The sequence below is a fragment of the Mercenaria mercenaria genome, chromosome 7 (genome assembly GCF_021730395.1).
Source record: "Mercenaria mercenaria strain notata chromosome 7, MADL_Memer_1, whole genome shotgun sequence".
NCBI lineage: Eukaryota > Metazoa > Mollusca > Bivalvia > Venerida > Veneridae > Mercenaria > Mercenaria mercenaria.
In genome coordinates, this window is record NC_069367.1 from 6,311,912 (window position 1) to 6,339,129 (window position 27,218).

At 33.6% G+C, this 27,218-nt stretch overlaps 2 protein-coding genes across 4 annotated transcripts in view; one reads left to right on the top strand and one right to left on the bottom strand.

Moving 5' to 3' along the window:
* Positions 1–27,218, bottom strand: part of LOC123565757 (carbohydrate sulfotransferase 15-like) — a 245,009-nt gene that overhangs the window by 82,787 nt on the left and 135,004 nt on the right. The gene's annotated exons all lie outside the window — the stretch shown is intronic.
* Positions 1,185–24,172, top strand: LOC128546011 (myosin-VIIa-like). Of its 2 annotated transcripts, none has more exons than XM_053547438.1 (13): positions 1,185–1,899; positions 2,484–2,575; positions 3,118–3,179; positions 4,239–4,391; positions 4,586–4,691; positions 9,967–10,081; positions 10,451–10,537; positions 14,951–15,179; positions 15,321–15,387; positions 17,208–17,324; positions 17,964–18,047; positions 21,476–21,595; positions 22,953–24,172. In XM_053547438.1, exons 1-13 carry the CDS (start codon positions 1,710–1,712, stop codon positions 23,034–23,036), a joined length of 1,506 nt encoding a protein of 501 aa, XP_053403413.1. In that variant the 5' UTR covers positions 1,185–1,709; the 3' UTR covers positions 23,037–24,172. The 2 variants fall into 2 exon arrangements, with proteins under 2 accessions (XP_053403413.1, XP_053403414.1); XM_053547439.1 differs by having other exon boundaries at positions 1,195–1,899; positions 10,451–10,519.

A 27,218-nucleotide genomic window follows, 5' to 3' on the forward strand; every position in this document is an offset into this window, starting at 1 on the left:
CACTGTAAATATTGGACCTGAAATAGTTATACAAAAGTTAAAAAGGCAATGGTAGATTTCCCATAAGCACAGAGCACCACAAAAACAGACAACAAAGTAGGCCTACAGAAAAAGACACTGTTACGGAAAAATATAGCAAACGGGTTGCTTGAAATGTCCAGCAACAATTGTATTCTAAAACATGCAAAGTAAAAAAGGAGTAAATGTAAAAGTTTGGGGTGTTAAGGTAAGAGGAAAAAAGCAAGGGTAAATAAATAACTGGGAAAGCCGCGCTTCAAAAATGCAGGCAGCGCGCGCACAAACACACACTCACACAGACACACATACACACACATGAGCGCACGCGTACGCACGTGCGGATACACACACATACACAAGCAGGAAAAACACAGTGGAGCATCTCTGAAGGACAGCTGTCGGCTTAAAATAGATTGTCAATCATAGCAAAATGAGAGGGGGAGCATAAATGCAAGGGGCAAAGTGGATGGTGGGGAATGGGAGAAGAAAGAAACACTAAGAGCAAAAAACACAATATACGTAACATCAAGTACGGACAGGTTTGACATTTTATTGTTACTAAATGGCACTTAAAGACTGCTGTTGTGATTGTTAAATGAATTTATAAGACGAACCTTGGGATACATCGAACACAACCAAGTGGAGAGAGGTATTAAAAGTGCAAAAGTCATCAAGGTGCCTAGCGCCGGCTAAAGGGGAACTTCTAAAAATAGAAAGATAAAGGTTTATTTCATGAAAGCCAAAGCATGGCAAAAGTAGCAAGAGCTACACATCACCTCGTTGGCCCGCGAGAAAGAAAAACTGTGTTTGTGTTTGTAGTAGACGAGTTGCCTTAAATATTCATCAATAAGTATATTTTAATTACATGAAAGCTAAACAATTGGGATATGGGTAAAGAATATGGGAAGGAGAAGTTGTGGCGGGTAAATCAAGGATGTGTACTTAGTATGTTAAGCCAGGTTCCAAAACGTAATCTTCCATAACCGCGGTTGTACAAGTGTAGACGCGCTCAAAACTTCTTTGAATGGACTGTTTGATCCAAAAGACCCACAAATCATAACAACACTGAGCCGAAGGTCTTTTTGGTGGACACACGGTACATATAAACTATTGCTGTGATAATTAAATAGTTCTATATTAGAATATCGTGAATTGATCAATATTAGTAATTAAAAATGTTTCGGAAACATCAAATGAAACATATTTTATTGATATATTACTGCCATCTATTATTGTACGTTCTAACCACCTAGAATATAACTTATATTTTATCTTTCATATAAACTGATAAGAGAGCCTGCATAACTTTTGAGCTAACAAGGCTAACATAATATTGACAATCACCTCTTATATTTCAAAACAAATGGATGCCGATTTTTATTGAGAACGTTCTCCATTTGATTTGTGAAAGAATACTGTTCTATGAGCAATGGCATTTAGGGTCTTGCTTTAAAGTAAAGCTTGGATATTTAAATTTGCGTTTGGTATAATAATTTATAAATCACCCGATACAATTTAGTTCATATATAGAGGCAGATGAAAACCCAGAAGTCGCTTACATATGCTTACATGTGGCTTACCCACATGATAAAATTCAGTACCAGACAAAGGCTTTATAAAAAAGTGAAACCATAACCGACTGTCGGTACTATGATGAACATGAATTTATATTGTCGCAATGTCATTCTTTAATGCTGAAAATGAATATTTATTTGTTTGTCTTTAGACCTCTACCAAAAAAGACAAAACCATTCTTACAAATCAGACGAGTTAAGACGGTTGAACTGTGGAAATACTCCAAAGAACCGTTGAAACAACCTTTGTTGAAGAAATTACATGGACATGAAGAATTCAGTCAAGAGGCATGCATGTGCTTTCTCGATATCCTTTATATGTAGCAGGATTAATTTGTATTGTTTAGTTTGAATTTATCAACCGTGATAAATCAGCATGCTGAAGAGGAGTTCAACATATTATGTCGATGGCAGCATGTTTTGAAAACCAAGTCCTTTTGTCATATTGACTCTTGCAATGAACATGGTTATATTCCCTCTTTTCTCTTTTCACTTGTGTTCCCAGCTAGCTCAGTACTTAGCGCAAAACACTTATCTACCTGCTTTTGACATAGGATACCCAAACAGCCAAATGACTAATGCTGCGAAACTGTATGCTATAAATAGTGTCGACGACTTAAAAGCCTAAACAAGCTCTTTCCACGCCCATTTAAATGGATAATGAGATTTAGATAACAATAACATAATACAGTCATTTTCTTCTCTGTCCCTTGTATTTCATGAGGGAAAGGGGTTCTTAAAGAAAACGGGTAAGCCTTAAGGTTTAAGATTGTAATATGTTTGCTTCCATTAACGAGTACTGTTTTAGAAATGGTGTTGAACTGAAAACTTTAAATTCTAGACAAGTAATAGTCTCAATGAAACATTTTATTTGTCCTTGATATTATTTACCTATTCTAAAGTATATGGGCGATCATCCATCAAAACGATATCAAGTTGCCAATAAGCTCACAGATCAAATCTTTGAAGCGGCAATCAAAACTGTAAGTAATGCTTAAATATAAACAATTTGTCTATTATTGACGTAATGCTACATTTTAATTAGCTGAAAGAGGCCAAATATTGCTGTTCCTAAAAGTGCGACTATGCGCCAAATATATCAGTGTTCTACGTCTAAGATTTAGACTCAGGCTGTAAAATTTCATAGTATTTTAATAACTTTTAAAAGTATCATATATTTTAACTACAACCCATAATTAATTGAGACTTCTCATGCAACTTGGGTGCATGCCGTCAGAAGTCCGGAGTTTATTGTTTTGTATTTGTGAAAATATCTAAAATGTTTCTATTGAAGCAGGGAACGTAACCAATCAAAATAATGTCATTTTGTTTTGTTTACTTGAATTTGTTATTGAGATGTAATTAACTTTGAAATAACCCTAGCACCAGCTTATAATAAGTTGTATTCTGTCATACTTTTATCAATTTACGTAAGAATTTTTTTAACTTTATTACTCTATATTTTATGCCAGGGTTTGCAGTTTTGTTATTTATTTGTAACAAATTTGATACCCTTTATTACTAGGAAATGTTGAGAGATGAAATCTACTGTCAGGTTATTAAACAATTAACAGACAACATGAATAGGTCAGTATTAGCGATGCTGGATAATATTAATGCCAAAATACTCAGACGATTATGAAAGATATTTTAAGTAGTCATATAATACGTATTGTGTCCGCTTGATAGCAAAAAAGGACAAAGTCTCGCACTACTTACCAGGAATCAGGAGCTGGATTTGAAAGCCTGTCAGTGTTCTATTGTTGTTGTTGTTGTTTTGTTTTACTTTAACATAGAAAATTATATGCAAATTCAATGATCCTCAATCACTCGTTTCTTAAAAATTAAAACAGCTAAAAATGAGTTTATGAAAGAGATTGGAATTGTTTTGTCGCAGTCTTGGCGTAATTGGTTACATAGCCTTGACTGATAATATGTTCTAGTTAAATAAAGAACGTTACTTCCACTGTTGGATCCTAATCCTTAGTTATTAAGGTAGTTCTGCACGTTTGGATCGAAATTATTTCTACAATGTAGAATTTGATTAAACACTGATTTTTCAAAACTTCAGAATATACCTAGAAAATTAAGGAAATAAAAAAGATAGGGTCGTGTGCTTGAATTTTTGCTAGACTGATTTGAAAAATAGGGACCTCACGCAATATTTCATAATGGGAGTCTATGGGAAAATCATAACTTTCATAACATTTTCGTGAATAGAAATTTTTCTACAATGTAGATTTTGATGAAACTTCTCACAGTTGTAAATAAAGACATGGCCTGTAATTTGATGAAATAAAATATATAGGTCCGTGTTCTAATTTTTGAGATATTTGACCATGATTAAAGTAAACCGGACATTTCACGCTAATTTTAAGACGTTATTTTGAATTATTTAACGAGTGATGTGTTTTAATATCATATTTTGACTTTACAATATAGCAACAGTGCCATTGTAATAAATTTACTCACATGTTGCAATTAATTCATAAAATGATTTTCTGTTCCGTACGCCGAATCCAGTCTTTATTCTACGTTTTCCTGAAAAATGGCGTTACGCCATCACTTCCGGTTTATCAAACGTGCAGAACTACCTTAAGATGTGATATTTACTATTCCTTTAATACTTACGTATTATGTTTAAAGTGTTAGTACAGAAAAAGGCTGGGAGTTGATGTGGTTGGTTACTGGATGTTTTGCTCCATCAACAAAACTGCTTAAAGAAGTGACTTCATTTTTGAGGTCAGGTAGAAGCCAAATTGCACAGGACTGTATACAAAGACTACAGAAAACACTAAGGTAACATAGCATTAGTGTTTGTCAATAATTTTATGTTGTGAAGTCGAAGAAAATGAAACTTCTTCCTGTCAAGAAAGTAATATTAAGTAAAACTCATTAAATATGTTGTCATGTCGTCTTTGCTGACCTTGACATCTTCCTATCCGATATTCTAACTTTTATAGATACTAATTAATTCTTGAATAATTTTCCAGAAATGGACCAAGAAAATATCCTCCTCACCAGGTAGAGGTTGAGGCAATACAAAACAAGACAACACAGATCTTACATGAAGTCTGTTTCCCAGATGACTCAAATGAAGTATGATATATTTCCATGTCCTCGGGACACGAAAATGCAGTCTATATATGATGTTATGACCTGCAGGACAGAATTGAAAAAATCACTATAGAGGCTGTAGGCCATGGCTTTTCGATACTTAAAGTTTAGCCGTTCTAGTTTTGAAATTATCTTACCCGAAAAGATATCACGCATTACTTCCTTCTTTTAAATAATACTGTTACAGTATGGTCCACCTGTGCTACCTTACTCATGTATTAAACATAGGACAGAAAACAACAGTTATATATTTATATAAAAATACTTATTTTTTTTCGCGCCTATTTGAAGAATAGGAAAACCTATTGCACTCACCAGTCTGCGGCGTTGTTTGTGTATGCAGTCATACTTGTATTATGAAACCAGTTAAGACAGCGACACAACCTAGCTCTTTAAATAAGAAAAAAATATCAATTCGGTGAGATAACTGAAAGGCTTATAAATAATACTGGTAGTCGTTAAGAAATTTTCAATTGTAAAAGAAAATCTCGATTCAGCTATTCACATGGTATTTAATAACAATCGTTTAAGTGTACTGTCAAGAATAGCTCGTATTCGCTTTGATGACTTCGGCAAAATGATAATCTTACAGTATTTTGGACAAAAAGTAGATAAGAAAGATTTATTTACATTTTAAACTTCTAAAACCAGCTTAATATTTTGTTCAAATTAGATCGAACTGTGTTTAAAGAGTGGTGTTAAAGGGATAACAGACATTTTTGATTTTTTGAAATTAGAATATTTTAAAAGTTTGGGATAAAACATAAATAGATACTGGATAGGACTATGTTGCTAAACGTAAGATTAAGGATATTCCTTATGCATAAATAGTAAGTTGACATTCCTGGATCTGCAGACAATGTTCACTTTTAGACTATTTGGGTGTTTGACTGATATACACATTAAAAATGATTTAAGGTAGTTCTGCACGTTTGAAAAACCGGAAGTGATGGCGTAACGTCATTTAACCGGAAAACGTAGAATTATAAAACCTGGTTTCGGCGTACGGAAAAGAAAATCAGTTTATAAATTAATCGAAACCTGTGAGCAAATATACAACAAAGGCACTGTTGCAGTATTTCTAAAGTCAAAATAATGTTTAAAATTAACGTGAAATGTCCGGTTTCCTTTAATCATGGTCAAATATCTCAAAATTAAATACACGGACCTATAAATTTTATTCCATCAAATTATAGGCCATTTTTTATTTACAACTGTGAAAAGTTTCATTAATATCTACATTGTAGAAAAATTTCTATTGTTATAAAAGTTAACATTTTCCCATAGACTCCCATTATGAAATATTGCGTGAGGTCCAAACATTTCAGATCAGTATATCCTTTTCATTTACTGAATTTTCTAGATCTATTCTGAAGTTTTGAAAAAAGTGGAGTTAAATCAAACTCTACATTGTAGAACAAATTTCGACCCAAATGTGTAGAAGTACCTTAATGAGAAAATATTATTAATAAACTTTGATATTGTGGCAGTTGACCTCAATACAATCGGCACTGTTTATTTTCCAATAGTGCACAGGTAAATCCAATATTTGCTTTACAATAGTTCTACGACGGATTATCTTTGAACACCCCTGGACTTATTGGACTCAACTGCCACATTATCAAAGTTTATTAGTATCTATTTTATTGTATGCAAATGATGTAGTTTTACTTGAAAACAACAAGCAAGTAAACGAAGCATATTAAGGTATTTTCAAACATCTATTCACATAAAGTTTTAATGTGTGACTTTAAAGGAGAGATCGTGTTTGTATACAAACCCGGTATATTTTCTATTTTTAGAACTGATAAGACAGTATTAGCAATTAGGAGTTACCTGTCGCTTTTATTTTTAGACTTGGATTTTCCAGACTGTTCCATTTATTAAATAAGGGTTTGAAAGATATTTGACTTATTTAAAACTATAAATATATTTCAAATACTGAGCATTGATAGTTTAGTTGGTAGAATTGAGAAATCTTGCTAGTGATTTAACTTTTGCGATTAAGAGGCTGCGGGTTCGAAACCCACACAAGACGACTTTTTTATGATTGAATTTGTTTTATTTTATTTTTCAGGTTTTTTTTTTTTATTTCATTTTATTTCATCATTTCAATTTCATTTTTAATTTCATTCATACAATTTCAATACATTCAAAACATTTCAAACACACGCGCCCAATCGAGCATCCTCACACTCGCTGTCGGTTTCCTCCTAATAAGTGTCATCAGCTAGTTGAATGACTAAATCGTCAAGAGCTATGTCAACCATGTTGAATAATTCACAATCATAAAGATATTTGAAAAACCTGTGTTATATGCGAAAATAGCAAAATGATACAAGTAATGCAATTCAAATACATCTTTAACATTATTATCGTTTTAAATGTATGTTACCAAAATATAAAATGAAACAAAAAAAAAATTAAATGTAATATATATATATATATATATATATATATATATATATATATATATATATATATATATATATTGATCTCCGTTGGAATTCGAACTCACAAAAGTTAGATTCTAGAGGCGTCACGCTTACCACTGCACCACGGCGTCTAATTGTCGAAGAGGCAGTTATTTAAATATTTATTATAAAAATAAGCTATATAAAGGTAGGGTACCCCTTTACTGAAGTGGTTTATTCCAGTAACCTTTCAAATCTATTAATAAAAGCGACAGGTCACTCCTAAATGCTAGTAGTGATTGGGTGGGCAGAAGCCGATTGTCCGTGTTTTTTTGTAAACAGTGATGTTTTTCTAACGGTCAAAGCTTTCTTAAATACATATTTACATCAATAATATTTTGATCAATGGAAAGGTTATAAAACAAGCAATTTATTGATTTTTTTAAATTGTTATTTCGAAAAGAAATGAATTAATTATGAACGCTTAATTTACATTGTTTTTCTAAAAGTTTTGAACATCACTACGCCGCTTTTAAAATTATGTGTCATTTAAAACGGTTATTCATTGTAAAAAGTTCTTTGGATACAAAAATATGAAAATTGTTAGTATTTCATTTTTTTTTTGAATTTTGAAAATCCATCAATGAGCAAAATAGTTATTAAAAATTAAAAATTTCTGATTCTATACGCAAACGGTGTAAAAAATTGTTCTCTCCTATTGGCCGTTTGGCTTATATCGATACTAACAACCTTACCACAATGTGAAACTGCAGATTAATTTTGATGTTTTCATTTCCTAATGTCTTAGACAAATGTTTTTGCAATTTCCTACGCATTGACTGCAGCCATCAAAAAAATTTTGTCAAAGTTTTTATTTACGTTTTATACAATGTTTAGTCTTTTAAGAGATTTAATGGTTATGAAATAAAAACCAATCAAATAAAAAAAAAACCTCATGTGATTTTTATGGTAAAATGGTATTTCTGACGCCAATGATTAATGTAGCACTAGGAAATATTGTCGCTGCCTAATTGGAGGATGAGGTACCAGATGACAATGGACATGATTTAATATGACCAATGATATTTTAGTTTAGTTATTTTTCCTTTGAATGTTTATGGACATGAATGTCATGATACGGATTCCATTTTTTAGTAATTAAGAAGTCTTTCTCCTCTTATATTTATCATTAAAGCAACTAACACACACATCGTGGTGTCAGATTTTAAAAATTCAAACGTTTGTTTTATTCACCTATTTGCTGCATAATCGATGTTCTTACAATGTATTTTTCATCAAAATCTGTCTGTTGAAAATTGTTGTTTTCCAAACACATCTCATATAAAAACATCCGTCTACAATTTATGATAAGGGTGTCCCGGTTTATAAAAAAAATCGGAATTCCCGTCAGCAAATATCACGTGATTTTAAAAAGAGCGCACACGTATAGGTTTCGCACACTTTTGTGACGTTTTGAAATGAAAAGCCAGTATACTTAGTACGATTACAATGCAGTCAGTGATTTCTCGTTGGCCTATTGCAGTTACGGCATTCGCATTATACTTGTTCGTCGTGAGTTCGTTCTTAGACTCGTTAGATTTTGCTTTTGGTTTTTTCTTCACTAGATCAACTAACTCGCTTTGTCTTCATTGCTTTCAAAGATGACAAAACGAGTTAGTTAATCTAGTTGAACTGTTCTAGCATGTTCACTAAAATTATATGTCACAACTGACACATAAGTATGTCTAAATACACCCCACCCTTAATACGGTCTAATGTCTTATTTTTTTATATTTTTTTTTTTTAGTTTCCGATGATATTTTCAAGACTGTACGGGTTAGTTTAAAATATCAATCTTACACTTTACATGACTGATTTATAGATACCAGAGAGAAAAGAAAGTTATATAAAATATGTAGTGCAAGCTGAAAAAAAAATGGAGAACAAACTCCCAACGAAACGGTTTAGTAGTGTACCCACTCGGCCCAAGAGGAATCACTGAGTAAATCCTTAATTTTGTGTTTTGACTTAATTTTATGTTATTGTTTTGTTTTCACTTCCAGTCGCTTTCTATGCGCTGCCTATAATTCAGTTTTGTGTCTAGTATGGTGGCAAATATTTTTGCATACGATAACCGGATAAGTTTTGAGAAAATGTATCGAGTTTTCACGAAAAACAGAAAAAGTTTTCGCGAAAACATATAAAGGCTTTTCACGAAAAGAACTGCAAATATTAAGTGGAAAAAATTGTGTTAGTGTCCACTTCTGCATAAGACAACCAGATAAATTGCGCAAAAATGGACTAAACTTTCATGAAAAACGGTAAAAATATCTCGAAAACATTTTATTTTCACGAAAATTTTACCGTTTTTTCATGAAAGTTTGGTCCATTTTCGCGAAATGTATACAAAATCAACGTATTTTTAAACTCCCTTTTTCACTTCTGTTCATTCCATATCTGTTATCGTATGCAGTAGTTGGCACTTTCGGGATTTTTTTCCACTTAGAACAATAGATTCTTTTCGTGAAAATGTTTAAACTTTCGCGAAAACTATCTGCTTACTGTCGCGTCTTGTTCTATATTCATCAATGTAAACAAAATGAATCGTTGTAACGGTTATAAAAGTACATTAGAAAAACTGCAAAAATTCGAATGTTCCTGTAATTCTTGAAACTATAAACTGGTCAGCCATTATGTTTTATGTAAATATATGAAACCTTTCAGTAATAAATCATTTTAATGGTTACAATTCACAATGTGTGGGTTAGTCGCTTTAAAATGATTGAAAAATTTCAGTATACTGTGTTATAGATTTACACGTATGTTTATTTTTTTTCTTGCAGACGTTTGAGATAGAAAGCAACACTAGAGCTAAAGACCTCTGTATCAACATTACCAACAAGTTAAACCTTAAATCGTCTGAGGGATTCAGTTTATATGTCAAGATGGCAGATAAAGGTTACTTTCAAATTGCAATTTAATCATTCAAAATGTCCATTCATTCTACAACTAAATGTCCTTTCAACGAAGCATTTTAATGCTTTTTGACATTGGTTAATGGACATGTATGTTTTCTCAGTTTTCAATGCCTGTTTTACCAGAGTTTCACAAAACTAGCTAATGGCACAACATCCTAGGCACAAACTCATGTTAAAGAAAGTATTTTTAAAAGCTAAACTCTTTGTATAGAGAAATAGGAAAAAACGTTTTCTTAGAATATTGAAAAAAAAACTTTGATTCACTTTTATCTTTTACAAAATGCAGTTGTGTAAACACAGATGTGCGCTGAGAAATGTCTTTTTCCTGAGCACGTTGTATATATTTCAGTGATGAGTATTCCAGAGGATGATTTCGTTTTCGATTTTCTACGACATTTGATAGACTGGATGCCTAAAGGTAGACCTATCAGGGATGGTTAGTTCATATACATATTTTAAGTACTATTTAATTTTCTGGCGATGAACTAATTCTAAATTAAATCCACTAATGGACTATGTTTTAAATAAATCAAGTAATAAACTTGGATAATAGTGTCTGAATGTAGGCCTGCTTTGTTCATGTCTACTTTAAGATAGATCTTCTATATCTAAATTAAATCCACTGAAAGTCTATGTTTTAAGTATATCAAGTTATAAACTCAAACAAACATTTTTGAATTTAAGCCTGTCTTGCACTAATTATTTATCTTGCGTTGATATTCCATGTCTACATTAAAGCTTCTAAAGGTCTTTGTTTTAAGTTTATCAAAGGATAAATATAAACAGTGTCTGAATGTAAGCCTGCTTTCCTCATGTCTTCATTGATAATTTGCTGTTGTTCATAGATCATTCCTCTAGTTCATTTGATTCAGTAGGCCAATGAACCAGGATAGTTTTACATAAAAAATAGTTTTTGATATAAAACAAATACCAGTAAATGCATTTGCCACTGGAAATTAAGTTTTTAATAATGCTTGTATATGGTCGGTAGATGTGAAATTAGTAGATCAAAGGGCAGGCTTTCAGTGCCTTTGAGACCTGCAACTGTTTTCATATCACCTGAAGTTGGCTTAAGTCTACGGCTGGCAGACTTCAAAGAATAGTCATTAACCCCTATCGTTTTGATTCAATGGGTCCAAAGTCCAGGCCACCGTGCCTTTTATACCAATTATGAGTTCCTGTGGTCAGTGGTTCTGTTTTATGATGAACAGGTAAAAGATCGAGGTCAAAATAATTATACGACTGAAAACAGTTTCAATTTCTGAAGAACGCTCGTGATTATGTCCTTTACATTTCAAGTGATAATCGCATGTGGTCAGTATGATATATTTTGGAGAAGGCGATGTAGATGTCGTTGGTCACAGGTAATTTAAACAGTGAATGGTTACCGATCTGTTTTGTTGAGAGGGTTTTCAAACTCCCTAATATTTTTGCAGGTACTCTGTAGATGACCTTTTCTCATTTTTATTTTAAATTTGTTATTTCTGTTTTTGGCCAACGGTCAGTGTCACAGCGTATCTTTTACGGAAAATAACGTACCAAAATGATATACCTCCGCAAAGATTTCAATGAATCATTTGTGTTCAATAAACTACCTGCGTTGTAGATGAACTTTATTATTCCCACAATCTTCGAAGAAGAGGGCTATATATTGTTTTGTCCATTGTTAATCTTCGAAAAAGAGGGTTATATTGTTTTGCTCATTATCAGTCTGTTTGCCTCTGTCCATTGGTTGGAAGCTAAACTATTTGTTTGTACAGTAACTAGAAAATGCTTAGTCTAACAATGTTGGAACTTCATAATATGATTGTTTGTGGCCAGTAAATGACTCCTATTGTTTTGGGAATTAGTAGATATCACGGAATGAGAAATTTCTGCATTAAGTCAGTGTCTCGAATCTGGGATCCCTCGCTTAGAGGGTGAGTACTCTACAGACCTAGCTAACTGGCTAGTCACAAAAATTTCCTCCATTTTAGTAATCAAGACTTCATCTCAATGTTATCATATTTTCTGGTCTTTAAAAAGAATTTTGTATTTGCTCCACCTGTTTGGGAGTTATGACACTTTGTTACTTTTTTTCTTATCTATATAATCTAGTTATATTTTTTGTGACCGCAACTCCTCATTCATTATTCATTCATTTTAGGATTGAATCGATTAAAACTTTCAGGGATTACTACTATAATGCTTAGTTGTGGAGGAAGAAACAAATCTTGGATTTGCTCGACCTGTTCTGGAGATATGGCCCTTTTTTCAAATAGCATCGGCGGGAGATATGGCTGTCATTCGACTGCAGCCCTTGTTTGTTTTTCCAAGAAGTGGTCCTGGCTTCCCTGGCTTCTTTAAAAACACATTACAATTTTATATATAAATCGTGACGGGTATCGTAACAGAAACTTAGTTAACATATTGTGCAATGGCTTTGACTGTTATAAAGGGGTATAATAATTACTCAGTAAGTGTTACTTAAAAGCTCTTGAAAAGTGACAAAAAACCCGTAAATCCAGGGGAATGACTATATTTCAATATTATACTGAAATTTGAACAAAATCTTATTGTCATGGGCGTCACGGATCATAAACAACCGATGTGCATATTTCATGCCTTATATTGATATAATTGTTGACTTTTCTACTTAAAAACGCCTGAAAAATAACAAAAATACCCGAAGTCCAACGAAGGGTGGCTCTTTAACAATACAATGTATACTGATATTTGAATAATTTCTAACGACGAGGAACGTTATAGGTAATAAAACCACTGGGCTACTCATACCAGTTTCGCCTATTTTTGGAGGTATATATATGAGTGATATGAGCGATATATAGGTGACACATTGAAGGTTAAGGGTATTTGACATCACTTTCAGGGGTAGCATAAAACATTGTGCTTTTCCACGCATAAATTGCCTTTTTACAATTTTGCACTCCAGAAAATGAACTATTTTACCATCAACAGCATTTTTGTCGTAATGAGCCCGCGAGCCCATGCTATTACGAAATAAGTGCAACATGTAGGATGCAATAACAAAAATATGTTTCCTCTAAATTTTCGGGCAAAATCACCATTATTATAAGTTCCAGAATACTTACACTACATTGTACAGAAGGTAAATTAATAATTATTTACACGTATGCATAACATAATTATACGTTATATCTTGCATAAAATGCGATGTCACAAAGTTACGAGGCTTTAAAAGGTAATAGATTAAAGGAACCGTTAAAGAATCTTGGAAACATCTTGGAAAAATAAAACTTAAGCCAATTGAAATACTTGAAGCATGAAACTTTCAGGTAACAAAAAGATTTAGATCAAAACATGTTCTAAACAAAAAGTCATGCACCTTTTAAAGCAGGAGTTTCGTGATCTATGTTCTAAGTATGTTCTACCTTGTACCTTGAAAGTTGCAGGGGTTTCAAGTTGCAAAAGGATTCCTTTATGTATCCCCTTCCATTAGGTTATATGGTTCTATTGGCAAAGGTTTGATACGGCGAAAAATTATCCCTTTGGGGAGACCTATCCGCTTTAATAAGCAAGCGTGCTACCATTGTGCCATCGAGACTCACAAAAGTTGTAAGTATTTACTTGTAAAAGAGCATGCGTAAATCGGCCTCAACCTTGATAGCTTTTTTAAGATGCGTTGCTATGGCACCGCAATTCGAAGAATAGAGTGAATTAAGGTGGCGTGCTTGCCAGTCTTCTTTGACGTCGGTCGACGTAATAATGGTCGAAAAGACAATACAAGGACACCTCTCCTTCATTTTGTACGATTCAGATATTTTATATTTCCTTTTTTGTTTAGCAAAGGGCTGTTTCGTACAATTAATGAAAAACTGAAGTATCTGGAGTAAAAATGGCTTATTTATTTCGCTAGATTAATTTCAAAAACAACATTCGGATGCTCTTGACAAGGGAAACAGAATGATATAAGTTAGTTTTGTCAATCGGAAACTTCATAAAGTGTCACTATGATGGGTGTTAGATGTTCTAAAAAATGCGCGATTCTTCTGATCTTAGAGTAGCACCATACGAGCTTCGGTGAACGATTTGGTCGACTGACACCGATTCAATTTACTAACGACTTACGCCGTCTTTTTGCTATGAAAATTTAGAACTAGTTTATGAAATAAAATAGGGACTCTTTCCGTTGTCTTTAATGATTGCCTTTTCATGTAATTTTACATAAGCGTTTTTAGTGTCTTACATTCCATACTTACAGCTAAAATTGCATGTACCAAGGAGTCATATGACGGGGTATTACTTTCGTTTACACTGTATTGTGACTAATAAACATGATGGTGTTGGGTGAGCTTAAGAGTACACCATATACCGGGTAAAGCTTCCCAGTATTGGTTTTGCCGTTGACCGTCCCAAGGCAATGCCTCATCGATTTCCTTTATTTGTTCGTTTTGTCCTCTTGTGTTTGCTTTGTCTATATTTTGCTTTCGCTTATGATTGTCTATGCGTCTAGGGCACGTCCGCGTAGTGTGGATTGCACTTTGAGGGATTGCATTATAACGAAGCTTTACCTGTTAGATATTCATCCTTGTTTGTTTTTTTTTTCAATACATTGTGGATCAGTAGAATTTTTTGCATTTTTTATCAGAAACTGAACACGAAATTACGATTTGTGTTAAAAGTTTTGAACATATCGTACATGTATATACATTATTTGTTCGTAATTCTTCCGTCGGTGCGATATTAAACCCAACCAAAACAAATTCTTCCGTGTTGTTCTGTTTTGTTAGTTTATTTGCTAATATGAATAGAAAGGAGAGTGTGATGAATATATAGAAACTTTGTGCAAATTGGTATGCACATTATTCAGTTTATATTCATTTTTCAGGTGCACCTCCTCAGTTTACATACCAACTTTTCATTATGAAGAAACTATGGACGAATGTTGTACCAGGACATGATTTGAATGCCGATCTGATCTTCCATTATCACCAGGAAAAGTCCAATCTGTTACGTGGCTACCACAAGTGCAGCCGGGAAGAAGCTGCCAGGCTTGCTGGACTTATTTATCGTGCTGAATTTAGTGAACGAAAAGAAGATGATCTTCAGAACGTTTCGTAAGTTTTTCTTTTTAAGAACAACAGTGTGTTTCAAAATTTACTTCTCGCTAAAGCATCGCTTGAATGGTATACCTGTTTATTTACTATTAGGTTTGTATGCTATAAACCAATTCATTCATATTTGTTTTTTTTTTTCAGTAGTTTATCTGGAGAACTTATCCCGGCTGACCTGATAAAATCCGAGTCGCAAGATGACTGGAAGAGTGTATGTATTATAAAACTCTTTCACAGGTTGAAGGTTAGACTGAAATATTGGATTGTAGGATCACTGTGTAGGCGGTAAAGAGGCTATGTCGAGTTGCCAAAAAAAAAAAATAACAGTCCCGAAAGCCAGATATTTCCATCCGCACCATCTACAAGTGATAGATTATTTATCTTGACACCGTATTCTTCAAATAATAGAAGAAATAAAATGAAACAAATTATTTCTAAGCAGAATTTTATTACATTAGCGTAAGAAATAATACATTCATTCATAAACTACAGCACGAGAGATATATTTTATCCTTCAGTCCTTGGGTGTAAAACGAGGTTATCCAATATGTTCAAAAACACGGGAAAAACATACCTAGCATGCAAGAAAAAACACCGATATGTTTTTCCTGAATATCGGTATATATCGCTACTCATAAGTGAAGTCTGTTTTAGGAAAATGTGTTGCGAAAAAACAAAAAAGGGAATAATGTTGACTAATCTATGTTACGAGGATTGTTCAAATACGAATGCATCTAAGCACATAAAAATGTATCCTTGATAGATTTCAATGAAAATTTTATTTGGTCCCCTTGAAGTATTCACCTCTAACAGATATGCAAAGTTTCAGTCTTCTAATCCAATCCTTAAAGCATTTTCATAGCATTTTCTAGGTATACTATGAAGACACTGGAATATTGCAGAACCGACGTGTTTGCGCTGCACACATTTTCGTCCAGAAAGGTATTTTTGAGCCTTGGGAACAAAAAGAAGTCACTTTTAGTCTTGTAAAACTTCGCATTTACGGATTTGCTTTTGGGTACAGCAACCTGAATGGCAGGACCATGAGTTGAGAATAATATGGCTTACATTACCTTCTTGACACTCATGGTCCACTTTGCAATGCATGGTCTTTTGCCAGACTTTGTTGTCCATATTTTGTTCTGAATCTTTAATTTGGGCTCAAAAAAGTGAACCCATTTCTCGTCACCAGTGACGACATTTGCGAAAGACCGTGCGTTGTAATTTGGAAACTGTTTAAGCAACAATGTTGCGCATTGCACGCGTGCCTTTTTCTGCTCATCTGTCAACAGATGGGAAATTCATCTAGCACAGATCTTTCTCATTTTCAAATTACGTTTCAGAATTGTATGAGCTGCTCCTAAAGAGATGCCAACCATACTAGCTATTTGCCTAGCGGTGTATCTTGCATCAATAGCAACTATTTCTTTCACTCTAGAAACTATCTTGGCAGACGTTGCTGTTTTCGGCCGATGGCCATGTGGTGCATCTTCTGTTTAAACTAACCCACATTTGAATTTCTTAAACCAACGAATAACTGTCGAAAAAGACATTTCATTATGCCCATATACAGAACATATTTCATCAAAAATGTCTTTACACCCTGTGCCAAGAATACAACGATTCTTAATATAGGACCGTATTTCAACGGCGTACGCTGACCTTCTTCCAACCATTTTTGTATTAATATACACGAGTAGGCAATGTTTAGCGAGCGATAGACACAGCTAAAGTGAACGGATTTTAATGGGTGTGGTATCAATTTGAAGCTAACAAGTTTATCTACCCAATTATCTTAATTTCCTTGTGAGTCTCGCATTATTGGGCGAGATAACATTCTAGATGCATTCATATTTGAGTTATCCTCTTATTCTCACGCTTCTTGAAAAAAAAAACACAAAAAAAAACAGGAACAATATTTTTTTTTAAATATCATTTTAGGATATATTCTGAGAATAGATTTTACTTTCTCATGTATATATGTTCATTTTTGCTGCTTGCCTTGTTTTGTACAGTTTATTTTTGTTTCAGGCAATCATCAGTGTGTACAATACTTATTCTGGTATGTCACAAGAAGATGCAAAAGTTGAATTCCTCAAGGTCGTCTATCAGTGGCCGACTTTCGGTTCTGCATTCTTCGAGGTCAAGGTAGGTCACATGTATAGTGGCTTCTTAAAGAACTTCAGTATATTTCCATGGAAATTAATATGATAATTAAGGTTTTCTTATACGAAGATTTGAAATGGACTTTCAAGATTAATGAAATACATTATATAGTATGAACATCGGAATAGTTTTCATCCAAAGTAAGTGAACTTGCAAGAAAATGAAACGGTATTTAACTTCTCAAGAATAGCCCAAATGAATCAGTTAATCAAACATTTATCACAAAATTCATCGTTAACTTTGCAAGATTCAAGTTATGAAATATACAAATATCTAAACGCAAAATATAAACTCTTTAAACTGGGCACTACATTAGATAAGATATTTATTAAATTGTGAAATGTGCATAAATAAAACTTAATTATATAGCATATAATTAAAATAAGGCACCCGGCCCATTTGGCCTATATGTCACCAGGATTATCAAGTAATTATATACGAAATTCGTAAATAGTTCATATTATATATTACATAGGTTAATTATGAAGTACAGATTATTAACAAAATGATAGCAGCTGCGGGATTTAACATACAAAATGTATTAGAAACTGTAACGATAAGCAGATATAAACAACTGTAAATGCACTATATCACTGTGTCAGTTTCACTTTCATTTTCCAGCAAACAACAAACCCCAACTACCCAGGACAAATAACAATGGCTATCAACAAGAATGGTATCAATCTCATTCATCCACAAACAAAGGTTTGAAATTCTTTTTTATTCCACTTCACACCTATCACAGCCTCAAGGAATGTAATTTTCAGTGTCCCCGTGACATAGCATTATATAAACTTGTAAAAGTAAAACACATGTCATTGTTTACCTCATTTTGAAGATATTCATTTCTTACAACAAACCCACTTTGACTTAATTCTTTCAGGGGCATAGGTTCAAGCCCCACTTGGACATTTGTTTCCTTATATTCCTTCTTTGTAGTACGTTTTTACCTTTTTCAAGACTTATTAACGATTTATTGTACAAATGTGAATTTTCATTTGGTAAGGCCAGCATTTTTTATCTTCTGGTTTACGGGAGATTTTTAAAAAAAATGGTTGCGGGGGGAGGAGAGAGAGGGGGGGGGGGGGCGGGCATATAAAAATAAAAGTAAAAACTCCAATTTGGAGCAGTGGACCAAATAAATAAAAAAAAAAAGTCCAAAAGGATACTTTTTTAAACCTTTTTTTGTACACCATAGAAACCCAAAGCTTGCAAGCTTAAATTGCATACACACTCACAAATGAACTATTCTGGACTGGTTTATATATCATCATCTCGGTATATTGTTGTTTTCTTTATATGTAGCTTGTTTGCATAATGCCATATTTAAAGTCACAAGACATAAATATTACGCACACTGGCTTTTGGAATCTGCTTCGTCATATGCAGTACATTTAATTTAACCAACAACGTCAATATTGTTGTAGCTTTAGTTATGTTCCATTGGCTTGAATATTGTTTTATATTTTGCCGACTGTTAATACCACCTATATTGTACGACAAGCCGAAACAATATGATTTTTTTTTTTTTTTTTTTTTTTTGCTTAAATGTGTACAAATAAACAGCCTTATCAGCTGATGTTCAAACAACAGTTTCGGGGAGAAGACTCTTCACTGAGTTGGACTCGGACTTAGTAAGTTATGAGTCCGTAATAATACCTCTACTTGGTTAGATTGCTCGTCACAAATATCAAACAGCCATTAATCTGATCATCGACCGTCAAATTATGTTGACTAGTTTGAACTTTTTATCACATGTATCATTGTCCAGCAATTGCAGGGGACATGTGTCATTATACATTGAAATTGCACTTTTTTTTAATTGCAGTTTGTTTTGAACAGAACTACAAAAAGGTGGTATTAGTTAGTTTTCTTCTCCGACCCTCAAGACTTCAAAGTAAAAACATGTGTTTGAAAGTTGATACTTGCTCTTCCATTTTGCCATTTCATTGGTTTCTTTCCATTTTATCAGTTGTGGTATTTTTCTGACAGTCCCGCATGAATTTGAGCGTTGTCCAATTATAATATACAGACAACAAATCTCGTTCATCTGATACGCCAGATTTTTCAAAATCTGGATAGCATTGATAGTAACAGTCATTTTTCGTAGTTTTACGTGTTTTCCTAATGTTGAGCTTTGCCTGCTGTAATTTATACTCAGATCGAATTTGTTTACAATACTTATTATCTCTGCCAACTTGTTCCAAAGATTATTGTTTGTTAACTTGTATATTTTTACTATTGAATTTCTCACAGTTATGTACATTCGGGGAGGCCACAATTTTTCATGCGTCTGGTGATCTTGATCAAACAAAACCTCTACCATACAGTTAAACGTTTTATTTTTGACAGTTGCAATTATGGGCGGTCGGCGAGAAAAACGAAAATAAAAGTACTGAAAATGACTTTTATTTTTATTTTTTTCTTGTCAAAAAATAGGGTCGGCGCTCCCGTAAACCAGAAAATAAAAAATACTGGCCTAATGGATTTTTTAATGTTCAAACTGAATTTACCTCTGAAACAGATACATCTTTGAAAATATTGAGTTTGAAAATTATATTCGCAGTTTTATTTTGTGGTTTGTATTTGTTATAATGAATTATCTACAAACGTTTTGGACAGTGGCAATTACTTTGAAGTTTGTCTCTACTTAGGTAACTTGACATGGACAACCAAGATGGCGTCACGAACTTAGGGTTGGTCACATTATTTACTCCTACAGAAGATATGCTGCTACAGAGGTCTAAAGATGCATTTTAAACATTTAATACACACATATACAATTGTAAAAAATCATTTGATTTATAAAATTATAAAATCAAACGTTCTGAAACTCACCATGAAAACTAGTCAATCTTTGTGCACATTTTGCGGAAAAGTTATGTATCCAAACTTAAAATAATTTATATCCTCATATCTTTGTATATGTCCTTCAGGTGCTCCACCTATGAACAAAAGAACTTATCCACTGAGTTTTATGCTATTTGCTCTCGAATTTCATCAGTAAATTATAAATTTCTATATTTTACACCCTAAAAAGTTGAAACCTGCCTGAAGTACGAGAGTCATTAAAAAATTCAAGGTACCCGTAAGTTTACTTTGTCCTTATTTCTGACACTTTACATCCTCACATATTGAGAGTTTTGAGAGATGTGTTCATTTCTTAGTAATTCTACAGTGTTTGTATTTTTAGTTTATAAAACGTTTACAATCTTTTCAATCTGTGTCCTAGTTCAAATGTGTTTGCTACTGTTTGAATATCCCCCAATATCAAACCTTCACTGACTTGCATGAAAATCTCATTGAAAGCGTTGATCTTAGGCCATATTAAATTAATGTATGTTTAATGTAATTGATAAAGCACATTTTCTTGAGTTTATTTGCAACAAAAAATATTGAAATTTATAATTTACTGACGAAATGTCAGCGCAAATAGCATAAAACTCAGTGGATAAGTTCTTCTGTTCATAGGTGGAGCACCTGAAGGACATATTCAAAGATATGAGGATATTAATTATTTTCAGTTTGGATACATAATTTTTCCGCAAAGTGTGCATAAAAATTGTCTAGTTTTCATGTTGAGTTTCGGAACATTTGATTTTATAATTTTTTAAATCAAATGCATTTTTAAAACTGTATATGTGTGTATAACATGATTAAAATGCATCTTTAGACCTCTGTAGCAGCATATCGTCTATTGGAGTAAATAATGTAACCAACCCAAATTTCGTGACGCCATCTTGGTTGTCCATGTCAAGTTACCTTAAGCTTGAGGAAATACCATCAAAAATAGAGAAATATAAAAACACGGTACGGTGAAAGTTGTTTAAATTTTGCATGCAAGTCTCTCACTGAATACAGTTGTTTTGAACATTAAAATATTCACCATTAGGTGGGTCATACCTTAAATTTGTACATGTAGTATTTGTACTGGATTTGTGTTTAGCATATCTCAAAATAAAGTAACACGAACGTTGTATAAGCATAAATATATTTTCAATTCCTTCCTTCTCTGTTGCAAAACAAAAGGTAAGGAGCCGATATTAAAGTGTTCTTTTTCTGTGAAATTCGGAATTTTTATTTGAAAGGTAACCATGACAATTGTATCAATGAAAAAAAAAAGTTTCTTTTAGGATATCTTAGCTACACATCCATTCACCGAAATATCAAATTGCAGTAGCGGAAACACGTACTTCAGTATCATGATAGGGACGTTACTCAAGGGCAGCAAATTCCATTGTGAAACTTCAATGGTATATTTCATTGAGCTATTCGTATTCTTGTTACATCTGATCTCTAATAATTGCTTTCTTGAACATTTGTCAAAGGTTTGAATATTGCTGAATATACAAGAATGCTTTATTGAATCTATTGAATTTAATTATCTCCCTTCATGGCTATAACAGTTCAAGTGCAATATTAAAAGTAGTGCTTTTTTAACCATGTAAGTACACATAAAATCTATTTTGATAGCTGTTTCATCAGTGATTAAGGTAAACTCTAAAGCATTATGGACCTATTATAGATAAAGAATTTGCGCCGGCAATGTGAATAAAATATACGACTTTGATTCATGCTGGCTGTCTTATTATGCCTCACTTCGAAGAAGGAGTGGTATATTGTTTTGCTGATGTCGGTCCGTCGGTCCGTAGACAATTCGGTTTCCAGTTATTAACTCTATCACGGCCACGGTCACTGTGACCCGTAATAGTTAAACAATTGCCGGCCGATAACTCATGAACTCAATAGGGAGGTTGATCATAACTAGTAGCTGGCCCCTATTGATTTTGAGATCAGTAGATCAAAGGTCACGGTCACATTGACCCGAAAAAAACACAATTACTTGAAAACGGTTGAGCCTAAACTCAAGAACCCTAATAGGAAGGTTGGTCATGACTGGCAAATGACCCCTATTGTTTTTGCGGTCAGTTGTTTAAAGGTCAAGGTCACAGTGGCCCGGAACAGTTAAACGGTTTTCGGACGATAACTCGAGAACTCATAGGGAGTATGATCATGACCAGCAGATGGCCCCTATTGATTTTGAGATCAGTAGATCAAAGTCAAAGTTCAAGGTCACATTGACCCCAAAAGTAGAACTATTTGGCAAAATTACTATAAAATGCTTTTTGGTTTAGATCAAATTTGATACTGATGGTAAATGACCCATTTTTATTGATTTGAGGTCAGTATGTCAAATGTTCAGTGCATAATGACCGAATAATTTCTGTTCCTTGAGTAGTTATTGAATGCATTTCGGCTTCTACGGGATCTTGCTGATCTACAGTAAAAATAAAAACTGTTTTTATTGTGAGGGCTACAAGAGGGATGCTCTATTGACCTAATTCATCAATTTAATATTGTCAAATTAACCTACAGTTATACTTTAATGGCTACATAAGGGGTGATCTATTAACGTTATTCATCAATTTAATCTCAAATTAACCTACAGTTATACTTTTATGGCTACATAAGGGGAGTTCTTTTGACGTCATTTATTAATCTGATGCTACTAAACTAACCTACATTTTGTAGTTCAAGGTTACAAGACGGCTGATTCATTGACTTTGTATATATATCAGGTGTCATAATAACCCACTGTTTCGTTTTCAGGGCTGCAAGATGGATGATCTAGTGACTTCGTACATCAGTCTGCTTTTGACAGACATGAACAAGCAGCACTCTCCAAATACATAACTTAGTTATGACTGAAAATACTACACATGAATTATACAATATTGACAGAACAGATTTGTTATTCTACCCCTCCTGATAATTTGACAATGTTTGTATCAACTGAAAAGAATCACCCAAAAGGGCATATGCAACATGAAGTTAGCATTATCTAAGAAAAAATATTTATATAAAGAATGAAGAGAGGTTTTACATTTCGGCATATTTGCTGTCCAAATTTTAACATAGACTGTACGAAATTGTATAAACACCTTCATCAAACAAATAAATATGCATTTGCTGCGAGTCAGAATAATACCCTTAAAGAAAAATAGCTAATCTGCTGTTCGTTATTTTTAACACACAATAATCACTTGTCTTAAAACCTTAAATTGGTGCAAGCATTAACAATATCAAAGCAGACAGAGAACGCCAAGAAATGTTTCTGCTTTTTGAGCATATGTTATATTTAAGAAAACGATATATTCTAAACAATAAATTGTCGTTGAAAAAAATAGTTGTTTGGAATTTAGATGCAAAGGAATGATTCCAAGAGGTTGAAGCCCGAGCGATATTCTTTTGCATCTAGACGACAAACAATGATTTATTGTATAACAACTGTCTGCAATTTCGTGGGGATATGAATTCGTGGAATTCAACTTTTGAACATAAAATTAATAGAAATTTACATCTTTGTTGGGATCAAATTTCGTGGATTGACTCAATCACAAAATCCACGAAATTTAGCCCCCACGAAAATTAATGATTTCTCAGTATCTAATAACTATTAAATACAGCAATGCCAATAACATTTGTACTATACATATATGCCATCACATGCCATCACCTAATTTTATAAGAATTTCATCACATGACTTATTTGTAGATCTACATCTACATTGTATATGTACTGCCCAACAATCAATACTGATTATAACTGAGAGGCGCTTTGTTTGGGACAGACTGTTAAAAGATGAGCAAGCTCATTAGGTATAAAGTTAAATTGAATAACAAATACTAAGATAAAAACATATTGTTCTTGAAAAAAAAGAGATTGAATGGTATTGCGTGTGAGACTGTGGGATCAAGTAGTTCTGGTTCCTTGTAGGTGTGAGGTGGTTATGGTCAACTGCAATAAGGCTGTACCTTATTTTAAACAAGAGGACCATGATGGTCCTGAATCGCTCACCTGCCCCCACATGAACTGAGTATGACGTCGTTTTTTCCTATTATTTGACATAGTGACCTAGTTTTTGAGCTCATGTGACCTACTTCTGAACTTGACCTAGATATCATCAAGATAAAAATTCTGACCAATTTTCATGAAGATCCATTGAAAAATATGGCCTCTAGAGAGGTCAAAAGGTCTTTCTATGTTGAGACCTAGTGACCTAGTTTTTGACCGCAGTTGACCCAGTTTCAAACTTGACCTAGATATCATCAAGATGAACATTCAGACCAACTTTCATGCAGATCCCATAAAAATTATGGCCTCTAGAGTGGTCATAAGGTTTTTCTATTATCTGACGTACTGACCTAGTTTTTGAACGCATGCAACCCAGTTTACAACTTGACCTAGATATTATCAAGATAAACATTCTGACCAATTTTCATGCAGATCCCATGAAAAATATGGCCTCTACAGAGGTCACAAGGTTTTTCTATTATTTGACTTACTGACCTAGTTTTTGACCGCACGTGACCCAGTTTCGAACTTGACCTACATATCATCAAGACGAACATTCTGACCAATTTTCATACAGATCCCATGAAAATATTACCTCCAGGGAGGTCACAAGAATTTTCTATTTTTAGACCTACTGACCTAGTTTTGGACCGCAGTTGACCCAGTTTCGAACTTGACCTAGATATCAACAAGATGAACATTCAGACCAACTTTCATGAAGATCTTGTGAAAAGTATGGCCTCTAGAGTGGTCACAAGGTTTTTCTATTATTTGACTTACTGACCTAGTTTTTGACCGCACGTGACCCAGTTTCGAAATTGACCTATATATCATCAAGATGAACATTCTGACCAATTTTCATACAGATCCCATGAAAAATATGACCTCCAGGGAGGTCACAAGAATTTTCTATTTTTAGACCTACTGACCTAGTTTTGGACCGCAGTTGACCCAGTTTTGAACTTGACCTAGATATCATTAAGATGAACATTCAGACCAACTTTCATGCAGATCCCATGAAAAGTATGACCTCTAGAGAGGTCACAAGGATTTTCTATCATTTGACCTACTGACCTAGTTTTTGACCGCAGTTGACCCAGTTTCAAACTTGACCTAGATATCATCAAGATGAACATTCTGATCAATTTTCGTGCAGATCCAATGAAAAATAGGGCCTCTACAGAGGTCACAAGGTTTTTCTATTATTTGACCTACTGACCTAGTTTTGGATCGGATGTGACCCAGTTTCGAACTTGACCTAGATATCATCAAGATGAACATTCTGACCAATTTTTATGCAGATCCCATGAAAAATATGACCTCCAGAGAGGTCACAAGGATTTTCTTTTATTTGACCTACTGATCTAGTTTTTGATGGCACGTGATCCAGTTTCAAACTTAATCTAGATATCATCAAAGTGAACATTCAGACCAACTTTCATGAAGATCTTGTGAAAAATATGGCCTCTGGAGAGGTCACAAGGTTTTTCTATTTTTAGACCTACTGACCTAGTTTTTGACCGCACATGACCCAGTTTCGAACTTGACCTAGATATTATCCAGATGAACATTCTGACCAACTTTAATAAAGATCCCATGAAAAATGTGACCTCTAGAGTGGTCACAAGCAAAAGTTTACGCACGCACGCACGCACGGACGGACGGACGCACGGACGACGGACGCCGGACGCTGCGCAATCACAAAAGCTCACCTTGTCACTATGTGACAGGTGAGCTAAAAAAACTATAATAAGGGAATTTTTAATGTGGCGTTGTTCAAGGGATTGTCATTTGAAATCATTAATCATTTGGGTGATACTGCTTGTCTGACCATAGCTGTTACAAACGTATCGAGCTGCAGATCGTTGTACTCGTTCAATTTTTGCCAGGGATACCATATAGAGGAACAGTATTCAAGATGTGGGCGGACATAGGTGTTGTATTTACAGTAAGCTGTTTCTTTTACTTTTCTGTTGTTTGTTTTGACATTTCTTTTGATGAATCTAAGTGAGTTATTTGCTTTCGATGTGATGTTATCAATGTGTTTTGACCAGCTGAGATCTTTACTTAGTGTAACGCCCAAGTATTTAGCAGCTTCTTTAGTTTTAAGTGCTATATTATGGAGAGTATAATTGAAGATGATATGTTTTTTCTTTCGAGTAATCCTCAACACCTCACAGATATTTATATTCGAGATGTCCTGGACTTTTTTGCTTTGTTTTTTTTTTGTTGTTGTTGTTTTTGTATTTTATCAAGGACTAATTTCAGACACTTATGACATATTTAAGCAGAATCATAGAGACATCATTTTGACAAATAAAGAACATAATATCAGACACTTTTTGTCTACTGTATAAGATGAAAATGTCCCTTTATGATATAATTAGTATTGTCATTACCTTGTGGTGGTTATATGTTATTAGAATATTTATTCTTATGTCTTCTTTAACATAACATAATATCCCATATAAACTTGTATAACCATCAATCGATTGCCGAGTTTCTTTTTTACTCAACGATATACTACGTCCTTCATCCGCTACTTTTACATATTTGGATTTATTTCAAATGTAGAATATACTCATAAAATTCGCTGAACTTTATTAAATGTATGAATTTATTGTGTATGCCTATGCGATACTTTTCATAATGAAATGCCATGTAGTAACAACACATTTAAACTGTTTAAAAGCTTCCAGTTATTTAAGTGGCAGTACACATTTTATATTGGGCTTTACACGTATAGTTTTGGTGAAAATTTAAGAGAAAACTTTCATGAAAAGAAACTCTTGTTCTAAGTGACTGAAAAAAAATTCACGACTGTGCCAACTCCTGCATGGGATGATAAGTAAACAATTAAGATTTTTTTTGTGAAATCATACATGTTTTTCGTGAAAAAATGAATTATTGTAAATAAAGGCCTTAGAATCATACTAAAGGATTATTATTTTGTGTTTGTTATTTTGTCTCCAGAACAGTAGTAATTGTTGTAAATATTGAGGGTTCGATTTCCAGCTTCG